The 23,243-nt window shown below is 48.0% G+C and overlaps 3 protein-coding genes across 3 annotated transcripts in view; 2 read left to right on the forward strand and 1 right to left on the reverse strand.

The window, feature by feature from the left end:
• Positions 1-7,616, reverse strand: part of SCTR (secretin receptor) — a 45,455-nt gene extending 37,839 nt beyond the window's left edge. Inside the window, exon 1 of the mRNA XM_029224616.1 lies at positions 7,165-7,616. Within this exon, the coding sequence (XP_029080449.1) occupies positions 7,165-7,215 (51 nt within the window). The 5' untranslated portion in view covers positions 7,216-7,616. The remainder of the gene's footprint in view (positions 1-7,164) is intronic.
• LOC114896605 (nascent polypeptide-associated complex subunit alpha, muscle-specific form-like) lies at positions 7,214-22,976 on the forward strand. The gene is made up of 2 exons (XM_029224617.1): positions 7,214-7,658; positions 22,741-22,976. The coding sequence occupies exons 1-2, from the start codon at positions 7,214-7,216 to the stop codon at positions 22,974-22,976; spliced, it is 681 nt and encodes a 226-aa protein (XP_029080450.1).
• Positions 22,726-23,243, forward strand: part of CFAP221 (cilia and flagella associated protein 221) — an 86,534-nt gene continuing 86,016 nt past the window's right edge. Inside the window, exon 1 of the mRNA XM_029224619.1 lies at positions 22,726-22,826. The gene's annotated coding sequence lies outside the window, so the exon portion shown is untranslated. The remainder of the gene's footprint in view (positions 22,827-23,243) is intronic.

Genomic DNA, 23,243 nt, shown 5'->3' on the forward strand with positions numbered 1-23,243 from the left:
GAGAACAGTATGGAGGCTCCTTAAAAAACTAAAACTAGAACTACCATATGACCCAGCAATCTCACTACGGGGCATATACCCTGAGAAAACCATAATTCAAAAAGAGTCATGTACCACAATGCTCACTGCAGCTCTATTTACAATAGCCAGGACATGGAAGCAACATAAGTGTCCATCGACAGATGAATGGCTAAAGAAGATGTGGCACATATATACAATGGAATATTACTCAGCCATAAAAAGAAACAAAATTGAGTTATTTGCAGTGAGGTGGATGGACCCAGAGTCTGTCATACAGAGTGAAGTAAGTCAGAAAGAGAAAAACAAATACCATATGCTAACACATATATATGGAATCTAAGAAAAAAATGGTCGTGAAGAACCTAGGGGCAGGACAGGAATAAAGATGCAGACATAGAGAATGGACCTGGGGACACAGGGAGGGAGAAGGGTAAGCTGGGACAAGGTGAGCGAGTGGCATGGACATATATACACTACCAAACGTAAGGTAGATAGCTAGTGGGAAGCAGCCGCATAGCACAGGGAGATCAGCTCGGTGCTTTGTGACCACCTAGAGGGGTGGGATAGGGAGGGTGGGAGGCAGGGAGACACAAGAAGGAAGAGATATGGGAACATATGTATATGTATAGCTGATTCACTTTGTTATACAGCAGAAACTAACACACCATTGTAAAGCAACTATACTCCAATAAAGATGTTAAAAGAAAAACAGTCCTATTCGTTTTCCCCTGGAGCCCTCCCTCCCACAGACCTCCTTCCTCTTCCCAACACCGGCCTGTGGTTTTGGGGGCCGCTCCCCGCTCCCCCTGCTGGAGTTCCATTTGCTGGACTCCCTTTTTCTTTACTCTTCTTCCTTGTTTTACAGAATCACGTTCTCTAGTAACTTCCTAAGAAAGCACACGGAGGAAGTAAATTTTTGAATCTCTGAAGGAGTGAAAAAGCTCTTATTCACTTGAGTAATTATCCAATTAATTAATAATTTGGAGATAGAAAAGTCCAACCTGCAGAGAGAGAAAATAACGAGGCAGACCCCAAAATAAGAGAGGAAAGATGTTAAGAGAGGGTTCTGTTAGCTATGTTGGACTCTTAAATATGAAAAGGTAAAATCTGGGAGGAGATACAATGAAAACCTGTTGAATTCTGAAGGAGGTGAAGAAACGCAGCATCACTTTGCTCATCACACTTTACAATATAATTACTCACCTACCAACATTGAGACCGGAAAGGAATAGTTTCAAGGGGGAAACAAGAGAAATACTAGTCTAGTTTATAGGATGAGAAAGAAAAAGAGGGCACTCGATCGTACAACCAGTTCGAAGCACAAAACGTCATCAAACACTTACTGGGCCCCAGGACGCCCCGCAATCAAAGGCGAATGGACGCGGGTCCTGCTCCCGGAGCTCACCGGCTCCAAGGAGTCAGAGTGACCCGAGGCGGGAGCGCGTGGGGAAGGCAGCCGCCAGGTCACGATGGACCACCAGCGGCGGCAGGGGCCCCCGGGAGGCGGCTGCACCCGAGAAGTCATCCCCACAGAGCGGAGAGGATGCGGACGGACGAGACGGAGCCGATGGGGGCCTGAGGGCCGGCTGAGGGCAGGGCTGGCGTGGCTCCCATGATGCGTCTGCTCTGGGTGCCTCGACAGCTCCAAGCACAAGGAAACGAGATGTAGGCCTGGGAGCTGAGGTGAGAGAAGTGTGGTTGAGCAAGACTGGGTTTGTGACGCGGTAAGATGGCCAAAGAAGCTCACACGGTAAGAGGGAGCAGATCCAGAAGACCAAAGACCAGAGACAGAGGCTCGGGGAACGACCCGCTCAGGCTGGGAATAAGAGCGTAAGAAAGGCCCACGCCAGAGGAGGAACCTTGCGCGAGGAGGAGCCAGCCACGCGAGAAGGAGCCAGCCACGCGAAGGAGCCAGCCACGCGAGAGGAGCCAGCCACGCGAGAGGAGGAGCCACGCGAGAGGAGAGGCCTAGCCACTGGAGAGACCGTGCGAGAGGAGAAACGTCTGGAGAGGTGTGGTGGGAACAGCGAAGGGTAGGAGCCAAGGCAGGGAAAGGGACAGGGTGTCCTGGCACGGAATGCTTCCAAGAGGCTGGGGTCCCATGGGTGTCCTGCCCAGTTTGACCAGGACAGTCTGGGTGTGTGCCTGCTACCTTGATCTCGTTATTCATTAACGTCCAGCTCCTCTCATCAGTCATGTGGTCCCCGGGTAGACCAAAGACTGCACCCTGTCTAGTGAATGGGGCAACATAGGCCCTGGTGACTGAAGCCCGTGGGTGGCGTGTGGGAGCCAGGGTGTGGCTGGCTGAGAAATGGGTGGAGGTGTGGGCAGGGGTCGTGGGTGAGGACTGGGCTGCCTCTGTGTCGTCTCAGGACACAGGTCACTGAGCATGGTAGGGGCGGGGGTGGGAGCACGGGTGTAGGGATGGCCGTGGGCCGGAGCAGAGCCTCTGTTCCACCTGGATGTGTTGTGGACAGGATATCTGTGTCCCCCGACGAATACATTGATGCCCTAACCCCGGGTGTGGCTCTGTTTGGAGACGGGCCCATAAGGAGGTAATTAAGGTCAAATGAGGTCTAAGGGGTTGGGCCCCAGATCTGATAGGTTAGTGGTCTTATGAGAAGAGACACCAGAGGGCTCACTCTCTTTCTCTGCCCGCTCAGAGGAAAGGCCATGTGAGGGTAAGGCAGCTGTCTACAAGCCGTCTGGGGAGGGAGGGCTCCCCAGAGCCCGACCATGCTGGCCCTGGATCTGGGACTTCCAGCCTCCAGAACTATGAGAAGATAAACGTCCACTGTTTAAGGCCCCCAGTCTGTGGTGCTCTGTTATGGCAGGAGGAAGGGCACAGGAGGGTACAATTCAGACACATCTGTGAGAGCAAGATGTTGCTCAGAGGAAGTTCTTTCCCTGACTCTCAGGAAATGGGAGGTAGACCCGGTCTGTTGAAAATGAAAGAGGAGGTGGTGAGGTTAGAAATCTGAGAAGACACCAGGGGGAGCCTCTGGGAGCCAAGGTAAAGGGAACTGATGTGGGGCACGAAGGGATTCTGAAGTCTGGAAAACTCAGGAATCCTGGCAGCACGACGGGCAGGACACGATGCACCGGGGAGGTCCCTTCCCCAGAGGCCCCTTGGACTCTGTCAGACAAGGCCTGTTGAAGCTGGGTGGGTCCCAGGAGATCCCTGTTTTCTCGTGTCCTCTGGAATGCTGGGCAGCCCTCTGTTTGTCATGTAAGCAAGCAGATAGGATCTGAGTGTTGTGGGGCTTGCCTCGGGCTGCAGGTTGTTCCAGAGCCCGAGTGAAGGTCAGTGGTGAGAAACCTCAGCTTGCTAAGGGCAGGGGTGCAGGCACCAAACCAGGGGCCACTGCAGGGGCCGCCCTGTGGGCAGAGCTCTAATCCTGGTTATTAAGTCTGCGCTTTCAACAAGGGGTGCCAGGAAGAAAGCTCTGCCCGTCCCTGGCATGCGGGGAATACTGGGGATGGGACAGAGGGAGGGGAACTCTATAGCATCTCCTAAAGGGGGTGCCAAAGCTTAGAGGACTCCCCTAAACAGTGTGGGAAGCACACCTCCTGTTGGACTTCGTGACCCCAAGCTCATCTCTGGCCCCCTCAATAAAATGCTGTGTCCTGACAGTATTTTGTTTATGTTTTATGAAGTGCTCAGATTAAACTAAAATTAGTGTCATTTTGCGGTTTGGGAGAGAATTTCATGACAGCGCCTTGGGCACCAGAAACCAGAGCGGCCTCTCTTTGGGAGCAGACGCACATTCTGGCTAAGAACAGCTGGGTTTGGGTCCTCATGCCACCGTGAACAGCTGGGTGACCTTGACCAGTGGCTTCACCTCTCTCTGAGCCTCTGTGTCATGTGCACAATGAGGGTACTGATTGTTGGTGTGAGAAGTAAATCAGTGCCAGGAAGGACTGAGCAGAGTACCTGGTGTGAAGTAAGTGCTCAGTAAGGGAAGCCTTCACCATCATCACCATCATGATCATCAGTCACGTTAACTCAGGGACAGTAAACACTCAAAAAGAAACGCACAGATACTTCCTCAGAATATTGTCCAAAACTCCCAGTGATTTTCCTCTAAGAGGCCACAGTAGCCAGATCCTCTGGTGGCCTTTGCAGGCCTTCCTAAAATTCTGCTCACCCAGCTGCCACAGAGCTCGTCAGCCTCTGGGTCCAGATGTAGCCCAGAGAGGGGTGGGGACCACCATGTGTGCCAGACCCCATCCTTCGAGTTTCTGTGTTTCTGCACCGTCAACTGAGAAGGAATGAAGCGGGGGGAAGGGAGGGTGGAGAAGCCCAAGGAACCCATGCCCTGCAGAAGTCTTCTTGTCTGGAAATGGGTCTCCATCGGGTACACCTGCTTCTGTCCTCTGGCTCAGATTCCCTGTCACCAACCCCACTACCCTGAATCCAACATCCAGTGACACCTATTGTGAATCCTGTTCACGCATTTCCCCTGAAACATTACATTTAAGACAGCGGTTCTCAACCAGGGCAGTTTTGCCCTGCCTGCTCCCCGAGGGCATTTGGCAATGTCTGGAGACACTTTGTGTTGGAACGACTTGGAGAGATGGCACTAGCTTCTGGTGGCTAGAGTCCAGGGACGCTCCCAGCACCCCTTGTGAAAAGCCCAGGTTTAATATCCAGGATTACAGCGTCAAAGTTAAGAAACCCTGCTTGAAGGAAAAAGCAGCCCTGCACCCCCCTTAACTCAGGTCCTCGGATGGGCAGCTTGCCAGATGCCCTGGATTAAAGAGCCCTCCCCTGAGTGACTCCTCCTCCTTTGCTGACGTATCTGTGTACAATTTTGTAAGCAACGATTGCTTTCAAGATGTCATGCTTCACTACCTGTTGCTATATGAAACTGTCCCAGCTGAGGACAGCCACTATGGATAGCACCATCATTTAATTCACTCATTCATGCATTCATTCAGCCCACACACACTCATTGACTCCCCCTTACGCTGGGACAGGCCCTAGGGATAAAGGATTAGCGAGACTAAGGCTCAAGGCTCAAGCTCGAAGTGAACATATCAGGGAGGACAGATGTGCTGGTAAATAATAGCGTTCCAGGTAGAAGTCCTCATGAGAGACACGGGTGGGGACAGGCGAGGTGTGGCCAGGGTTTCCTACCCAGGTCTCAGAAAACTGCCCCATCAGCCATCAGCACTTGTTAGTCCACTGGCAAGGGACCCTCCCGACATCACCCTGTGTGGAAAGGCAGGGGAGGGGATAGTAATAAGCATTTGGCCTTAGTGACTGCCCCCCCCCGCAATTAGAAATATGCCTATGATTTCCCTCAAGAGGGAGCACAAAATGAATAAAGAATTGTTTGAATGCCCTTCAGTTTCAAAATCGAATGTCTGACGCCTCAAACAAACAGGAAAAAAAACAGCAGGGTTTCATAGGCTGGGAAATAGTCCAACCGAAGTAGTCAGTTCCACTCCTATTTGTTGAAGGAGTTCTCTGCCAAGAAGTGTGAACCTCAGGTCTGGATAAGCCCATAAAATCACCAGAGAACCAAGACTTACACACAGGAACCCACCTCAAAGAACACAAAGCGGTACCGGAGTGTATGAAAATGCACGTAAAGACAAAGGGCGTCCCGGACAGAGCTCTGGGCTCTATTTTCAGCGCTGCCACAAACCAACTGATGTGGAGAAGGTCCCTGCTCTCTGTGGGTCTCAGTCTGCTCCCCTGTAAAAGGAGGTAACTGGACCAGGGCATAATAAAACATCCTTCCAAGGCACACAGAAGACTTGAACCAAGGGGAGGCTCTCCTTTCCCCTCTGTTTATTCCTGAGATAACACCGGGGTCCCCTTGAGATTAAAATGTAGGTTGAACCTCAGTCCTGAAGCCCAGCTACCTGGAGCGGCTGCCTCCCAGCCCTGGGCACCGAATCACAACACACCTGGAGGCTGCACTGGGCTTTGAACTGTCCCCACCGTCTCAGGTGGCGTTTCCCCAAAGTGGGAGCTCAGACTAACAAGCGGGTGCTGTTGCCCTAGCACCTTCCAACTCCAGCCCTAGAACAAGAGGCTCCAAGTTACAAGCGAGCTGGGAATAGAGCCCCAAACGCCAGCCTGGATGCCACAGAGCCGCCCCTACTGCGTGCCAACACTCCCGTCAGCTCGGGAAGCAGGTCTTTCTTGCAGTCAAACAGGATAGGACTACAGGAAGGCGAGGTCACTGGACGCCAGGAAGGACTTGCCCAGGACAGAGACCGCAGACTCAGAATTAGGTCCCCAAGTGCTCTCCCTGTGAAGTTTCTTGGGACAGAGGCCCCGGCGGCCAGTTTGGAAGGCTGGTGGGAAAGAGTGGTTCTGGAATCTGTGCGCCCACTTCCCAACCCCCCGCCCTCGCTCCCAGCCAGCCAGTCTGGGTGCAGCCACTTTCCCATTCACAAATCCCACAGGGAGAGGCCCGGATTCCCTGGAGTTTCCGAGAAAGAAAGAAAAACACGCCACCCACTGCTGCCTTCTCTGTTCTCGGCCAGCTCCTCCCTGGGCCTGGTTTGGGGAGACCAGCTGCTCCCAGGAGTCCCCAGACACACAGACATTGGGGAGCCAAACCCACAGGAGAGACGAGGGGGAGAGCCGCAGACGCGGTCCCATCACAGAACCAGCAGCTGCTGCGGCCAGAGCTTTCGGAGGTCTTCCCATCCGCAGCCCGGTGTGTGTGCAAATGTCAAGGCTTTGGAGCAGACGGACTGGGTTCCAGTTGTCTTTTATCGGGGCAAGATTTTTGGTCTTTCCAAGTCTCGCTTTTCTTGTCCGCAAAGTGAGGGTGAAAACATCAACCTCGAAAGGCGATGATGAGGTTTCAAGGAGATAACGCAGGCAAAGCGCCCGGCACACAAAACGCACGGCCAGGGGCGGCTCCAGAACTCCGCCTAGGAGGGCCCCGGAGGCGCAGCCGGGAGGAAGGGGTGGGCTGGAGGGCAAGGGGGTTATCTCAGCGCTGCCTGCGCCCAGGCTCACGCCGATGGTGTTTTGGAGGAGCGGGCCGTCCGGAGAGGGGCGGAGAGAGATCGTAGCTGTGGGGGACACATGCGGAGGAAGGGCTCCCACTCCCCAGCGGAAGATCGTCCCCCACCCCCACGCCGCGTGGGACCCGCGGAGGCGCGCGTACTCACGGCGTGCGCGGCGCAGGCGAGCAGCAGCAGCGGAGGCAGGAGGGCGCGCATGGTGCCGCGACGGCCGCCTGCCCGCGCGCACCACCCGTTCCGGGCTCAGCGCTCCCGGCCTCCTCTCGGACCCTGGTCGGCCCCCGCGCCCCGGGGAGCCATGGCCCCACCCGGGACTTCGCCTCCTCGGACTAGGTGGCCGCGAGCCACGCCGCCCGGCCGGTTGATAAGGACGCGGCGCGGCGTGCAGTCCTCCGCCCACCGCGGCTGGCTGGGGTCCCGCGCGGAGGTCGGCGGCGGAAGAGGCAGAGGGAAGGCGCGGCCGCAGCGGCTCCCACGGCCTCGGCCTGCCCCGCCGACACACCCCCACGGACGGAAAGAGCCCTCCCCAAAGCCCGGGTCAGCCCCGCCGCCGCTGCGCGGCGTGCGCCACCTTTTCGAGCCTCTGTTCTCCTCCGGAACAACACGTCTAATAATACCCACCTACCTTCCGGTGAAAGAAGGTTGGGCGAGTGCCCTGTGACACAGCGGGCGCTTGGGAAATCGCTATGGCATCTATTCTGGGGGGCAGCTACTCTATTTCCGATTTTCACTTTATTTTTCTTTCTGATTAGTTACACACGCTCATTCCAGAAAGTTGCACACCCACCACACTGAGAAGCCTTTGATGATCAGGTGAGAAGGAGAAAGATCATCCGGTGTACCCAGGCGTTTGGGGCTGTGCTGGAGGCTTTGTGCTTCCTGGTGTCCCCGGGAGGCTATTTCAGCATCAGGCAGGTGTGCCCAGCAGCCGCTCATGCTGAGTCTGAGGCCTCAGATGTCCTGGAGGTTGGCTTTTGGCCTCTCGGTACAAGGCATCTTCAAATGACTTTTGTAGACCCAAGTTTTTCTTTTTCTGCCCTGGTGCCCATTCCCTTTCCTCGTGTCTCTCCTATGTAGATCTTTCTTTCAGGCACTTAAAGTCCGTCAGCTCATTGAATTCCCCCTCCCCCCACCCGCTCCTGCACACGTGGAGGTGAGGCGAGCTCTGCGTGATTGACGCATTTGGGATAAGGATTGGCCTGAGGTTCTGCGGGCGTGCGCACACACACGCACACGCACGCACGTGCACGCACAGTGCTCCCACTAGCAGAAAGCCTATAACTGGATTGCCCTGGGCCAGGCTGTCATTGGAGGTCAAGATTCTGACTGCCTTGATCCAGTGTGGTCAGTGGCAGGTGGTGGTTTTTATCTCATTCCAGCCCACAAGTATAAGCCACATTCTCCAACATTATCAGTGACAAACCCACTTGCCCACAAGTATAAGCCATATTCTCCAAGACCAACGTTATCACTAATAAAAGTGATATTGGGCCCCATCTGTCTTAATCGTATTTCTCAACTGGTTCAAGATTCAGGCTGGAAAAAAAAGTTATCAACTGGGTTTCCCTAAACCCTGACATCATAAACGTGCATTAGAAAGTGCATGAGTTAAAGACGTGCCATTTTTACTGTATAGACTTTCGTGTTACTTGAATAGTTTCTGTAACCACTGTGTCATGATTGCCAGTGAAAAAGCAAAACGACATTTGTTCTGGGCAATTCAATCAATTTCTGGCCTGTGGCAAACCATTCTTCCTTAAATAGGATGCTCTGTCTCTCAGAGTATTGAGAACAAGATCTGAAATGCTCTGTGGGAAGCCGTGGATGCAGTCAGTGGCTTTGTAAAACCTGCCTGAGAAAACAATTTGAGAATAGGAGTGGAAGGGAGAAGGTAGGGAACTAACCATGTATTTAATACCCGCCATGTGCTAGGGAGTCTTTTAGTAATTTGGGGTGTGTTGCCATAGCCAATCCTCCAAGAGTCAATGAGAGGCATTCACTTTGTCTGATGAATAGGATGGGAACTGGAGGCTTGGGGAAGGTAAACACTTGCCCAGGACTGAGCCCAAAGCCCCAGCCCTGCGTCCTTTGCGGGGCACTAGGATTTCTCTCAATCGTGAAGATGACTTCCTTACCCTCAGGGTTTCTAAAGCTCTTTTGCCAGCAGCATCTCCTTTGATCCTAGAAACAACTCCAGAGGTTGGTAGGACCAACGATCAGGGGCTGAAGGAGAGGGAGACCCCATGGCTCACATGGTTTCATTGAAGAGTTTAATGAAAGGACACCGTGCGGAGGTGTGGGCAGGACTGAGGGAACCGAGAGGGGACGTGAGGTGCCGGGCTCGGCCACAGCGGGCCTGACAGGTGACAGAGACCCTCTCCTTGACCAGACGTTGGTCAGGCTTCTCTGAGCCTCTTCTCGACTAGGCTCTGACCTGGCCCCATCTGTCTTTGGCCTGCACGCCCAGCCTCAGCGAGACTCCGGCCTTCGGTTACTGGGAATCCTCCCCGCTTGATGTCTGATTGAGCTCCTCGTCCCCCACCTGTGATGTCTAATCCCACCCTGCCTTCAGCAAGAAGGCTGTTCTCTCAGTTTAGCAGGAAATCTCCCTGTCTTGATGCCTCCTCTGAGTAGTCTTCCATCCACTGCCGCCCTCACCCTGCTCCCTGGCTACGAATCCCCGCCTGTTCTTGCTGTATTTGAAGTTGAGCCCCAGCTCTCTGCCCTGTTGCAATACCTCTGTTGTAACAGTCTTTTTTAAATTAATTTTTATGGAGTATAGTTGATTTACAATGTCGTGTTAATTTCTGCTGTACATACAGCAAAGTGAATCAGTTATACGTATACCTATATCCACTCTTTTTTAGATTTGTTACCCATATAGGTCATTACAGAATATTGAGTAGAGTTCCTTTTGCTATACAGTAGGTTCTTATTAGTTACCTATTTTATATATAGTAGTGTGTATAAGTCAATCCCAACTTCCCAATATATCCCTCCCTCCCCTTATCCCCTGGTAATCTGGATGTTTGTTTTTTGTACAGCCGTGATTCTACTTCTGTTTTGTAAATAAGTTCATTTGTACCCGTTTCTTAGATTCCACATATAAGCAATATCATATGGTATTTGTCTTTCTCTGTCGGACTTAACATCACTTAGTATGACAATCTCTAGGTCCATCCATGCTGCTGCAAATGGCATTATTTCATTCCTTTTTATGGCTGAGTAATATGCCATTGTGTATATATACCACATCTTCTTTATCCATTCCTCTGTCGATGGACATTTAGGTTGCTTCCATGTCCTGGCTATTGTAACACTCTTGAATAAAGGCTTCCTTACCATTTTAACAAGAATCAGAATAATCTTCTTTTAACAAGGAGCAGAGAGAGAAAGCAGTGTCCCCTGAAGCTGGCAAGAGCTGCCCTTGGGAATGCAGCCACTGTCACAGCTGTGGCCTGGCAAGGGGTCGGGTTGGGATAAATACCCTGACCTCTCCTCTGCCCGCAGAATCTCCTGGCAGTGTCCTCCATCAGCTGGACCCAACCCAAAGCCAGAAACAAGGCAGACAGAGGGGGAAGAAACTGTCCACAGAGTTTAACCTTCTGCGTGGAGAAGGTAGGGTTGAGGCAAAAGGAGAATAACCCCACTTGGATATATCATTGTGCCCATTTAACAGATGAAGAAACCAAAGTGGATGGGGCCAAAGGTCCAGATCACACAGGACTGTCTGTACTGAAACGCTGGTCTTTTGATTCCCAGCCCTGAGTTGTCTCCATCACGCTTATACCCCTTACACCTGAACCTAGTGATGGAAAAATCAGAGCAATGATTTACTATCCTTTCGAAGTCCTGGGGGCTAACTGGGCTCGGCAGGCAGTTCTGGTTCGGGGTGTCTCACGTGGTTGCAGTCAGAGTCACTCTAAGACATGCTTGCTTGGATGGCTGGGGCTGGAATGGCTGGGGTTCCTCAGGGTCCCCCTCTATCTCTGCGTGGATCTCTGCGTGCTCCCTCCACATGGTCCCAGCGTCAGGCAGCCTCAGGGTGCCTGGGCTTCTTTTTTTTTTTAACTTATCTTTTATTTATTATTTATTTATTTATTTATTTTTGACCACACTGTGTGGCATGTGGGATCTTAGTTCCCCGACAAGGGATCGATCCTGCGGCCCTTGCGTTGGAAGCCCAGAGTCCTAACCACTGGACCAACAGGGAAGTCCCCTGCCTGGGCTTCTTACATCGTGGCTCTTGATCCCCAAGGTGCTTGTCCCAAGAGAGAGCAGGTGGACAGTATACCGTAATTTATGACCCAGCCTCAGAGGTCATACAGTGCTCCTTCCACTGCTTTCTGTTGTCTAGACAATCACAAAAGCCGGCCCCGGTTCTAGGCGAGGCAGAAGAGATGCCGCCTCTTGATGGAAGAGTAGGAAGATCCTGGAGGAGCATGTGAAACCCTAAGTACTGCTAGGTGGGATGTGGAAAGAAACTGTATGTCCACCCTCTAAATTCATTATAACCCCTATGAGCGTCAGAGAGGGGCGTCTATTTGATTTTGATGATTTTCTAGGTCTTCAGTCCTATCCCTTTCTCCAAGTTACACTGCGAGGTGGAGTAGGGCATATAAACTAAGTCATGACCACTTCAAACGCTAGAAGTCATGTTCTCACAACAGTAACTTAAAAGTTACCCTGAAACTCTAATTCGAAAAGATATATGCACCCCAATGTTCATAGCAGCACTATTTACAACAGCCAAGATGCTTCCAAGATGTGGAAGCAACCTAAGTGTAAGTGTCCATCGACAGAGGAATGGCTAAAGAAGATGTGGTATATATAAACAATGGAATACTACTCAGCCATAAAAAAAGAATGAAATAATGCCATTTGCAGCAACATGGATGGACCTAGACATTATCATACTAAGTGAAGTAAGTCAGAAAGAGAAAGACAAATACTGTATGATATCACTTATATGTGGAATCTAAAATATGATACAAATGAACTTATTTACAAAACAGAAACAGACTCACAGACATAGAAAACAAACATAAGTTTACCAAAGGGGAAAGGGGGTGGAGGAAGGGCAAATTGGGAGTTTGGGATTAGCAGATACAAACTACTATATATAAAATAGATAAACAACAAGGACCTACTGTATAGTATGGAAACTATACTCAATATTTTGTAATAACCACTAATGGAAAAGAATCTAAAAAGACTATCTATCTATCTATAAATTATATATCTGAATCACTTTGCTGTACACCTGCAACTAACACAACATTGTAAATCAACTATACTTCAGTAAAAAAAATTTTTTTAAGTTACCCTGAGGATGGGAGATCCTGTATTTGGTTCCACGGTAACTTGTTCCCTAACTGTTTCATACAGATATTCTTATCACCCCTTATCAAGGCAGTGTAAGGCTAAATACTGAAGGGCACCAGAACGTCACCCCAAATATGCCGCTTTGGCATAAGGATTCTTTTGAGCTAAAGGGAATTGAGAAGCAGCAGACACAGGAAAAGCTCTTCACCTCCCCAGAACTGCCCAAAGTAAAATCCAAAGCTGCCCTTTTGTAAAGGAAATTTCCATTTATAAGAAGTCTCTGTAGCAGGAAGAGAGCTACTCCTGAAGACAAGCCTTATCATCTGAGAGAGTCTTACCTGCACAGCAAGACAAACCTCATTCACCATCCAGCCACCCCTCCTTCCTAGGTCAGCTCCCCACCCAGAAGCCCCGAAACCACTTTTCCTTTGTTTAGCCTAAGACGGTATATAAACCTCAATCATCTGGGGACTTCCCTGGTGCCCAGTGGTGAAGACTCCGCGCTCCCAAAGCAGGGGAGCCGAGTTCGATCTCTGGTCAGGGAACTAGATCCCACATGCCGTAACTAAGACCCGGCGCAGCCAAATAATTAAATATTTTTTAAAATAATAAATAAACCCCAATCATCTGGCTGCCTCCTGGACTCTGGTTTCCTTGTGAAAGTCCGTGCATAAGTGGGTAATTAAAACTGTTTTTTCTCTTGTTAATCTCTCTTTTATCAGACCGATTCGCACAGGCTTCAGCCATTGAACCTGGGAGGGGAGAGGGAATGAGATTTCTCCTCCCCTACAGCGCAAATCCCCACCCCCTACCAAAATGAAATATAAACATTTCCCTGGCATCAAAAGGGAAAGAGAGCTTTTCTTCTCTCCCTTTTCTTTCAACATTTCCTCTAGAAAACTTATAAATCCCATTTGTCTCTTTGAGATGTATGTAAATCTTTATAAAAGCTCAATAGCCTCTTGCCAGTTTTGCATCCCAGGAATGTCTTTCATGAAGGTCTTGGAACCATCTCTTTGCAATGTGAATGTCAAGGAGGATGGTGCCCCGTCTTCCTAATACTGTGGGAGTTTAGCCCAAGCACTTGGCTCCAAGTTGTAATTTCCTGCTTGTCAAAAGGATAGGAGAAGTTTTATTTTTCCTTTGGTAAAGACAATTAGCATGTGTACTATGGATTGTATCTGTCTGGCTTTATAAAAGGGTAAGATTTCTATTTGTCTTTGCCATGGAATTGCCAGTGATGTGCATCAGAGTCTGGTTATTAATGGTCACTCAATAATAAAACTGATTCATTCTTTTCTTCATTTTGTGGAGAGGGGTCACATGGTTGGCTGGAGATTTATGTTTAACTACTTCAACAAGAAATTAGGATATATATATAGAGAGAGAACTTAGCTAAGCACATCCACTCAGTGCTTATTTATTGAGCAGCTACTGTGTTCCAGGTGCTGTGCCGGACCAATAGAGGCCTGGGGAAATTGCCTGCATGAAGCCCATGGTGCTGTGATTGCACCCCGCTCCCAGGAGGCCTGGAAAGATGACTGAGGCTGGTAGTCAAGACTTCAGAAGTTTGCACAACCACACATTTAACAAACCTACTGGTTGGCTGAAGTAAGCAACTGCAGAATGTATGGTGGGTATCATAAACTGGGATAAATTCTATGGGAGCGTATACATACTAAAGGACCAGACTAAGCCTTGAGGGTTAATGTATTAGGCTGTCATGTCACTCATCATCTTTGTAGATAAATTACATTTGGATAGTGATGATTTTACAAGGTTCAACCTCCTAGGCGTGTGTTGGTTGTGTCTGGCCAACCGCCATTCCCTCTTCTTCTGCTACAAGGAGCTCCCTTGGCCGTCCCCACTCACAGACCACGTGGCTTGGGTGGGACTTGCACCACAGGCAACCTAGGCGTGAGCATGTGACCCAGACCTGGGCAAGGAGAGTCGCCCCCGCCAACTGACCACAGTTACTGCTTCAGGGATGGACACACGGCTGAAGCAGGGCCAATAGGAGTGGCACCAACAGAGCCTACGTGATAGCATATTACGCAGAAGCTGGTAGCAAGATGGCAGGCTTCCAACGTTATGGAGAGACCCAAGGGACAAAGAAGCTATCCTCTGGCACCTGCCCGCAGCTGTGGTGGACGCCTCGATAGATAGGTAGGTAGGTAGATAGATAGATACGTAGATAAATAGATAGATAATTTTTATTATTTTATTTTATTTTTAAATGTTGAGCATAGTTGATTTACGGTGTTGTGTTAATTTCTGCTGTACAGCCAAGTGAATCAGTTATACATACATATGTATTCTTTTTCATATTCTTTTCCATTGTGGATTATCACAGGGTGTTGAATAGAGTTCCCTCAGATAGATAGTTTTTAAACTTTTATTTTTTTAACTTTTGAATTCATTTCTGTCACTTGTAACAAAAAGAGCCCTGCATACACTATGGGAGCTTCCCAGGACAGTGATGCTTGAGCTGCAGGGGCTGGTTTGGGGGCAGGGGGGATGAAAAGAGTGCTGGGGGAGGGGTGTGGTGGGGGAGTGAGGAGCTGGCCTGGGGGTCCAGGTCTAAGCCCCCTGAACGAACTACACCAGTGAAACCTCACTGAACTTGCTCTGCCCCTTCAGCTACTCAATAAACCAAACAAAAAGGTCTGTTCTCCCTTGCGTGTGAGCTCCTCTGGGACTCAAGCTAATGTATTATTGATGAGCCATAAATGATGGGGCCGGCATGCTTTCCTATTCAGTGCTGAAGTGCAAAGGTGTACACTGACGTTTGCATGAGGTTTTAGGGCTCGGGCCCACTGGTTACTCTGGCATGGGGACTGGTTTTTCAGGAAAGCAGTTTTTACTTCTCTAACTTTCCTCCTCCATTTGTCAGCATCCTTTTAAACATTTGTATGAAATATTATCATTAAAACAGATCAGATAAAAGAGAGCAAATAAAACCATATCTGAAAGACAACGTTGCTAATGCTCTCCAGGCCTTATCTTCACTGGACGGAGCGAAGAAAGGTCAGGTGCACGCTGGCCTCCCAGAGGCTCCCTGCTTTTCTGCCTACTAAGGCAGTTTGACTTGGCACACAGAAAAGAAGGTTGGCAACAGACAAACTTGGATTCTGTTCCTAATTTAGTCATCAATTACTGTGACCCTGGGCAAGTTACTTTAGCCCTTTAAGCCTCGATTTCCTCATCTGTAAAGTGGGGAAAATAATACCAATCTTTCAGCATTGCATGAGGTTGAAAATAATCCAGTGCAATTAAATTATCTAGCGATACTAATTAAGATGCATGTAGCGGGACTTCCCTGGTGGCACAGTGGTTAAGAATCCACCTGCTAATGCAGGTGACACGGGTTCAAGCCCTGGTCTGGGAAGATCCCACATGCCGCGGAGCAACTAAGCCCGTGCACCACAACTACTGAGCCTGCACTCTAAAGCCCATGAGCCATCCCCCGCTCACCACAACTAGAGATCGCCCGCGCTCAGCAACAAAGACCCAACACAGCCAAAAATAAATAAATTAATTAAATAAAATAAAAAGATGTGATACACACACACACACACACACACACAATGGAATACTACTCAGCCATAAAAAAGAATGAAATAATGCCATTTGCAGCAACTCGGATGGACCTAGGTATGATCATACTAAGTGACATAAAAGTCAGACAAAGACAAATATCATTATGATATCACTTATATGTGGAATCTAAAAGAATGATAGAAATAGAAACAGAAATAGACCCACAGACATAGAAAGCAAAATTATGGTTACCAAAGGAGCTAGTGGGGGGTTGGGAGATAAATTAAGAGTTTGGGATTAACATATACACACTACTCTATATAAAATAGATAACCAACAAGGACCTACTGTATAGCACAGGGAACTCTACTCAATATCTTGAAATAACCTATAAGGGAAAAGAATCTGAAAAAGGATATATACATATATATGAATTACTTTGCTATACACTTGAAACTAACACATTGCAAATTAACTATACTTCAATTTAAAAAAATTTTAAAAAGGAAATACAGCTTAAACCTGGCTCTCTCCTGGGATACTTGCCCTGTGAACCCAGCAACCATGTTGTGAAGAAGTCCAGGCCACTTGTTGGTATTTTGGGCAAGATCCTCATCTACGCTTGCAGCTGGCAGCTTTAGCGTCAACTGCCTTCCGACAACTTCACCTCCCCGATTTCGGGTCTTCCAACTGAAGCCCCAGACATTATGGAGCAGAAACAAGCCATCTCTGCTGTGCCCTGTCTGAACTCCTGTCCCACAGAGATCGTGACAGATAGTAAGTGCTTGCAGGTTTTTTTTTTTACTATTTACTTATTTATTGGCCGCACCACGTGGCATGTAGGATCTTAATTCCTGGACCAGGGATCGAACCCATACCCCCTGCAGTGGAAGTGCGGAGTCTTAACCACTAGACCGTGATGGAATTCCCCATAGTTGTTTTAAGTCACTAAGTTTTGGAGTAATTTGTTATGGAGCAATACATGATGAATACAACATAAATTTTTTTTTTAATTCTGCAAGGCAAAAACCATTAACAGCAAAGTCAAATGACAAGTGCTGGAAAAATTTTTGCAACACTTATCAAGGAATGAAAGACAAATTCCCTGATATATAAAGAGCTTCAACAAGTCAATAAGAAAAAGATCAAGAACCCAATGGAAAAATGAGTAAGGGACATGGATTACAGAAAAGGAAACACAAATGTCTCCTAAACATGTGAAAACATGCTCACCTTCACTGATCATTAGAGAGATATAAAATCAAACCAAACTGAAATACCATTTTTCACCTATCAGATTGGCAAAAGTATAAATGTTTTGTAATATATTCTGTTAGTGAGGCTGTAAGGAAACAAATGACCTCACACTTTGCAAGTAGGAGCAAAAATTAATGCAAAGCCCATGATGGGTGACCCAACAATAGTTATCAATAGGACAGAGGCACAGACCCTTCGGCCTAGCACTTCTACTTTAGGGACGTTTCCTACAGATATACTCACATGTACGTGAATGTATATATGCAAAAGTCTGTAGAAATGATATATGCATTGCATAAATCATTACAACACTTTTTTTTTTTTTGCTGCATTGGGTCTTCGTTGATGCACACAGGCTTTCTCTAGTTGCGGCGAGCGGGGGCTACTCTGCGTTGTGGTGCGCGGGCTTCTCATTGTGGTGGCTTCTCTTGTTGTGGAGCACAAGCTGTAGGCGAGCAGGCTCAGTAGTTGTGGCACGTGGGCTCAGTAGTTGTGGCTTGCAGGCTCTAGAGTGCAGGCTCAGTAGTTGTGGCACACAGGCTTCGTTGCTCTACAGCATGTGGGATCCTCCCGGACCAGGACTCAAACCCATGTCCCCTGCATTGGCAGGCGGGTTCTTCACCTCTGCGCCACCAGGGAAATCCTACAACATTGTTTATAATGGTGAAAGATCAGGAACAACCACATATCCAACAATAGGGGACAGGTTACATAAAATACTGAATATACGCAGCCATAAATAAAGAATGAGGAGGTACCTTATGTACAGATATGGAATGATTGTTACAGAATGGTCCATTCGCCGGACTCACAGCAAGCCAACCACTAGACGCCAAGGTTTACAGCAGAGAGAGTTTATTCACAAGGCAGCCAAGTGAGGAGATGGGAGAACCAGCCTCAGATCCACCTCCCCAAAGGCAAGGGGCTTGGGATATTTATGGGATAAGCAGGGTGGTCTCAGGCGTGAGGAAAGGGGGTTGGAGGTAGAGGAAAGGTGAGATAATTGCTGTTCTGTGCAGGTGCATCTCGGATACCTGCTTCTGGATATTCAAAATGGAGGCACTGACCATGATTGGGGAGTGGGGTTTTCCAGTCCTCTGAGGTCAACAGGCCATTCATAGGACATCTGCACAGGCCCAGTTTTAGGGTCTGTGGTCTCAACCAGCCCCAGCTGGCTCACACAGGGCAGGAGCTGAAAGATCTTGTAAAATAAGTGGGCTGAGTGAGGCTGGGAAGGTATGCAATTAAAGAGAGAGAGAGAAAGGAAGGGAGGGAAGGAGGGAGGAGGAAAGAAACTAAAGCAAACGTCATCAGTGAAGGCTGTTGACAATGAAGACAGAAGCAAAGTGCTTTACAAGCTGTGCCCTTAGCTATTGTTCTGTAAGACAAGTTCAAGAATTTCTATTAGTTATCAGCTCCTGTGGACTCTGTGGGGCACAGTTTCATGATCACTCAGATTTATTGTAAGTGGAAAAAAGAGGAGACAGAAGAGTGAGCAATTTGGCTTTTAAATAGGGGGTGAACTGCTTACAAATAGAAGCATACATATAATTGCTTGTGTATGCATAGCATATGCCTGGAAAGATAAATAACAATCTGGCAACATGTGTTACCTCTAGGAAAGGGAACCTGGTGGCTTATGGACAGGGGTTGGGGGGAGATTTTTTTACTTTTTGAATTTTGAACCATATGAATATATTGCCTATATTTCAAACACATATGTGTGTGTGTGTTCTAAATATATATGTGTGTGTGTATATGTGTGTGTATATGTGTGTCTATGTATATGTGTGTATATATGTGTGTGTATATATATGTGTGTGTATATATATATGTGTGTATATATGTGTTTGTATATATATGTGTGTGTTCTAAATATATATGTGTGTGTATATATATATTGTGTGTATATATATGTGTGTGTTTGTGTATATATGTGTGTGTATGTGTATATATATGTGTGTGTGTATATATATGTGTGTGTGTATATATATGTGTGTGTTCTAAATATATATGTGTGTGTATACATATATATTGTGTGTATATATATGTGTGTGTGTATATATATGTGTGTATATGTGTATATATATGTCTGTGTGTATATATATGTGTGTTTGTGTATATATATATGTGTGTGTATATATGTGTGTGTGTATGTGTATATGTGTGTGTGTGTGTGTATATATATATATAAGTTTAGGACTCTCTTGGCATAATTCATTAATGACTTAATTCTCTGAATATTTTGGAGTTCCCACAACGTGCCAGGCAGTGTGCAAGGTGATGAGTATATGGTGGTGAGCAAGTCAAACTTCGCTGAGCTTATGGTCTAGGAAGACAGACGTCAAAGAGGTAAAGCCATCGCTCTAGAATCACACACTGCGAAAAATGCAATGAAGGAAAAGAACCTGGGGCTGGGAGAGAGGATGATGGGGTAGGACATGATTTAGCTAGGGAAGCCAGGAAAAGCCCCTCTAAGGAAGGGATCCTTAGGCTGAGTAGGACTTAGCCAAGTTTTCCATTATTCATTGCTGCAGCTAGATGTATCCCAGAGCTTGCAGGCTTGAAACAACAACCATTTTATTCTATTGCATGAATTTTGGGGTCAGAAAGTCCGGCAGGACTTGACTGGGCCGTTAAAGTAGTCCCAGACCCACCCAGATTCAAAGGGAGGGCACAGGGTCCCCACTTCTCATGGGAGGAGTGTCAGAGAACCTTCAGCCAGCTTTAACTCACCACACCAGGCAAAGGGCTGTTGGGGGAGAAGAGTGGAGCCGGGGGTGAGGGAGAAGGTGGAGAGGGGGCCAGCAGTCAGGTCCTGCAGAGCCTTGAATGTCGTGTTAAGGATTTTGAATTTTATTTTCTGCACAATGTGAAGCCACCGAGGAGTTTCAGGCAAGGAAATTCACTGCTCTGCTGTGCATCAGCTTCCGTGCCTCCTGTCACACCCATTTCATTGCCTTAGTTTGGCAGAGGCTGGGATACCCTTGTATTCTGCTCACTGCAAACGCTAAGTGAAATTAATGTGAAATACGTAAATGAATTGATTAAATAATTGATGATCTAGAACAGCTGGAATTGTATGGCATCAGTTCAGTCATTTCCAAACTTTAATGTGTCCATGAATCTCCTGGGGAGGGGCTCTTATTAAAATGCAGATTGTGATTCGGGCGTTCCGAGGTGACCTGAAATTCTGCATTTCTAACAAGCCTCTGTGCTACCACTTTTGATTAGTGAGTGTTTAGAAATCATTGTATGTCAGAATGTTTTCCGCTGAAAGAAAGAGGTCATGGGATTTGGGTACCAAACAATCAGAGTTGAGATGACGTCATCCAGGTGGAGTCTCATTCCTGCTCTGCTATCCTCACCACCGCCACCTTCACCATAGCACTAGGACCCCTCAATGCCTCTGGGGGCTGCTGCACTTCCAAGGAATCACTTCTGGATACTACACTGTCCAGAAAGAGAAAGATACTGTATGTCTCTTTCTTAGGAGAAAGGAAGCCTTTTTCCAGGGTCCCCCGGATACCTTACTCTAATGTCTCTGCGGCCAGAACTGAGTTACGTACTCAACCATAAATCAGTTGTGGGCAAGAAGATTGGGAATTCGATGATTGGTATAGACTAATCAGAATCTAAGTGGGGTCTACGGAACTGGGGATTAGGGAGAAATCTTAGCAAAGCTGCGGTTCTGTTTGTAAGAAAGTGGAAGCAGATGACCAACAGTGAACACTACACAATAATATGCAATTTGCTTAATTGATTGTACAGAGACCTACATGTTATATGTATATCCCTATCTATCTATCTTTACATATAAAATAGGGAATTTGGCAAATTTATTTAAAAACTTAAGGGAAAATCAGGGAATTCCCTGGTGGTCCAGTGGTTAGGACTCTGCATTACCACTGCTGAGGGCCCAGGTTCGATCCCTGGTCCAGAAACTAAGATCTTGCAAGCTGCGAGGTGTGGCCAACAAAACAAAACAAAACAAAAGACTTAAAGGAAAATTTTAAAATGTTACCCAATACCCCTTAAAAAGTGTATGGAGATAAGCATTTGATGATTTGATCTCAGGTGGAAAGGTCCAGGAATATGGGAAACATAATACTTGTTCTGAAATCTACATCCTTGTTGGGGCAACAAAACAGAAAAGTAAAAAGCAATCTACTATATAAGCAAGTGAATTAATTTTTTTGCCCACTTGACCAACAGTTACTGGGTACTCACTCTGAACAAAGAACTGTGCCAACGGCTGTGGGAGATGCAAAGATAAGGCACGGTCTCCTCCTCCTAAGAATTCTGCAGCTTCAAACACACACATAATGATGTGTTTGGCATATAAAAAATGCCCCCAAAGATGACAAAACAAAGTGAATAGGAGCCCAGAGGAAGGAAACAGTCCTTGTGGTCTGGATGCTTAAGGAGCAGGTAGAGGTTACACCATCTCTACTGATACCCTTGAAAGATGGGGAGATTTTTAATCAGGGATGATGGTAGGGAGAAGGGAGGTGCTGGAAAATGGGAAGATGGGAAAAATGAGCATTCCAGGGTGGGGGAGGGGGGAGGGGCACAAAAGCGCATGCAACACAAGTGATGTGGGTTTGGAAAAGGCAGGTATCCTTATTGGATTCCTACGATAATCTCTTATCAACATGAAGCCATAAATAACATCAAGCAAGTGCCAAGTCATACAAGGAGGGAGCAGGACAAGGGCAGCTCCCAGGAAGAGAGACCTGAGCTGTCTGTGTAAGGAAAAATGTCCATGCATGAGCAGGGTGGAGCAAACAGCGCAGGAGGTCTGGGGAGCTGGCCCAGTTTCATGGTTTACAATCCCTAAATACCATTATTAAACAGAAACAGTTTCTTCAATGAATAAATTGCAACAACAACAAAAAGACATGGAGAGAGAATCTATTGATGAAGAGACCTAACGGACATATCAATCTATTGTAATGTGTGGATTCTATTTGAATTGTGATTCAAAGTGTCAAACTAAAAAAATATTTTATGACGTTTATGAGACAATTGAGTACTCAGTATTTGAAGATGTTAAGAAATTATTTTAATGTTTTAGGTACTGATTGTGGTTATATTTTTAAAACGAGGCCTTTTCTTTTGGAGGTATATTCTGAAATATTTATTGTTGATACGATGTCTGGGATTTCAGACATGAAAAAAATACAGGGAGTAGAGGAAAGGTATAGATGAAACAAGATTGGCCATGATTTGATAATTGTTGCAGGTTGGTGTTGAAGGTTAATCATACTATTCTGCCTGTATATGTTTGAAATTTGTCATAATAGAAAGTGTAAAATGAACTATATTACAGTAAGATGTCTAAGAGTGAATGTCCCTCGGGGAAGCTCCACCCACTGAGCTTGGTAGGCCCCGCCCCCTTCGGCCCCGCCCCACCCCGTCAGCTTCAGCCCCGCCCCGTCAGCTTCAGCACCACCCCCTTAAGCCCCGCCCGTTTCAGCCCAGCTCTCCCGCCGTCTGCTCTCAGGGTATGCAGTTCATGGTGTGTTCCGACTTCCTCATGTCCGCTCGGGAATTCTTTGTCCTCACACCCTATAAGTCGCTCTCTTTGTTCTTTCCCAGGCCGCAGAGACTGCTCCGAGTCCCCAGAACTGACCCACGGCCTCCAGACCTCCAGCAGCGGCCGCCCGGGTCCCCCCACGTCCCAGGTGAGTTTGGTCGCGTCCGGTCGTGACCCAGGGAGCGCGTCCGCGTCGTCATGGCGACGCTCAGGGAAGGTGGCGGCGCCCGCGGAATCCCACCCGGGAACCCGCTCCTGGGTGAGCGGCCTGGGACCTGAGGCCGTGAAGGCAGCCTGAACCCCGGACGGGTGTCCAGCCGCAAGTCAGCCTGGTTGGGGGGCGGAGGAGAGCTCGGGCCCAAAGGGTTAAATGAGGATGCGGGTGGCACGTGGGTCTGGGTTCGACCCTGCTCTGGGGTAAAGGGGTGCTGAGGGGAGCAGGAGTTTGCCAAGGGTGAGAGGGCCTGCCCCGTAGAGCGTGGGGCCGCGAAACCGAGGATGCCTGGCGGGGGGGGGGGGAGGTGGGGGGAAGGGGGACAGTTCACCTTGGGGGTGAGTGACCTGG

This window comes from Monodon monoceros, unplaced genomic scaffold, assembly GCF_005190385.1.
Source record: "Monodon monoceros isolate NGI ecotype Baffin Bay Population unplaced genomic scaffold, NGI_Narwhal_1 Super_Scaffold_16, whole genome shotgun sequence".
In the NCBI taxonomy this organism is placed as follows: Eukaryota; Metazoa; Chordata; class Mammalia; order Artiodactyla; family Monodontidae; genus Monodon; species Monodon monoceros.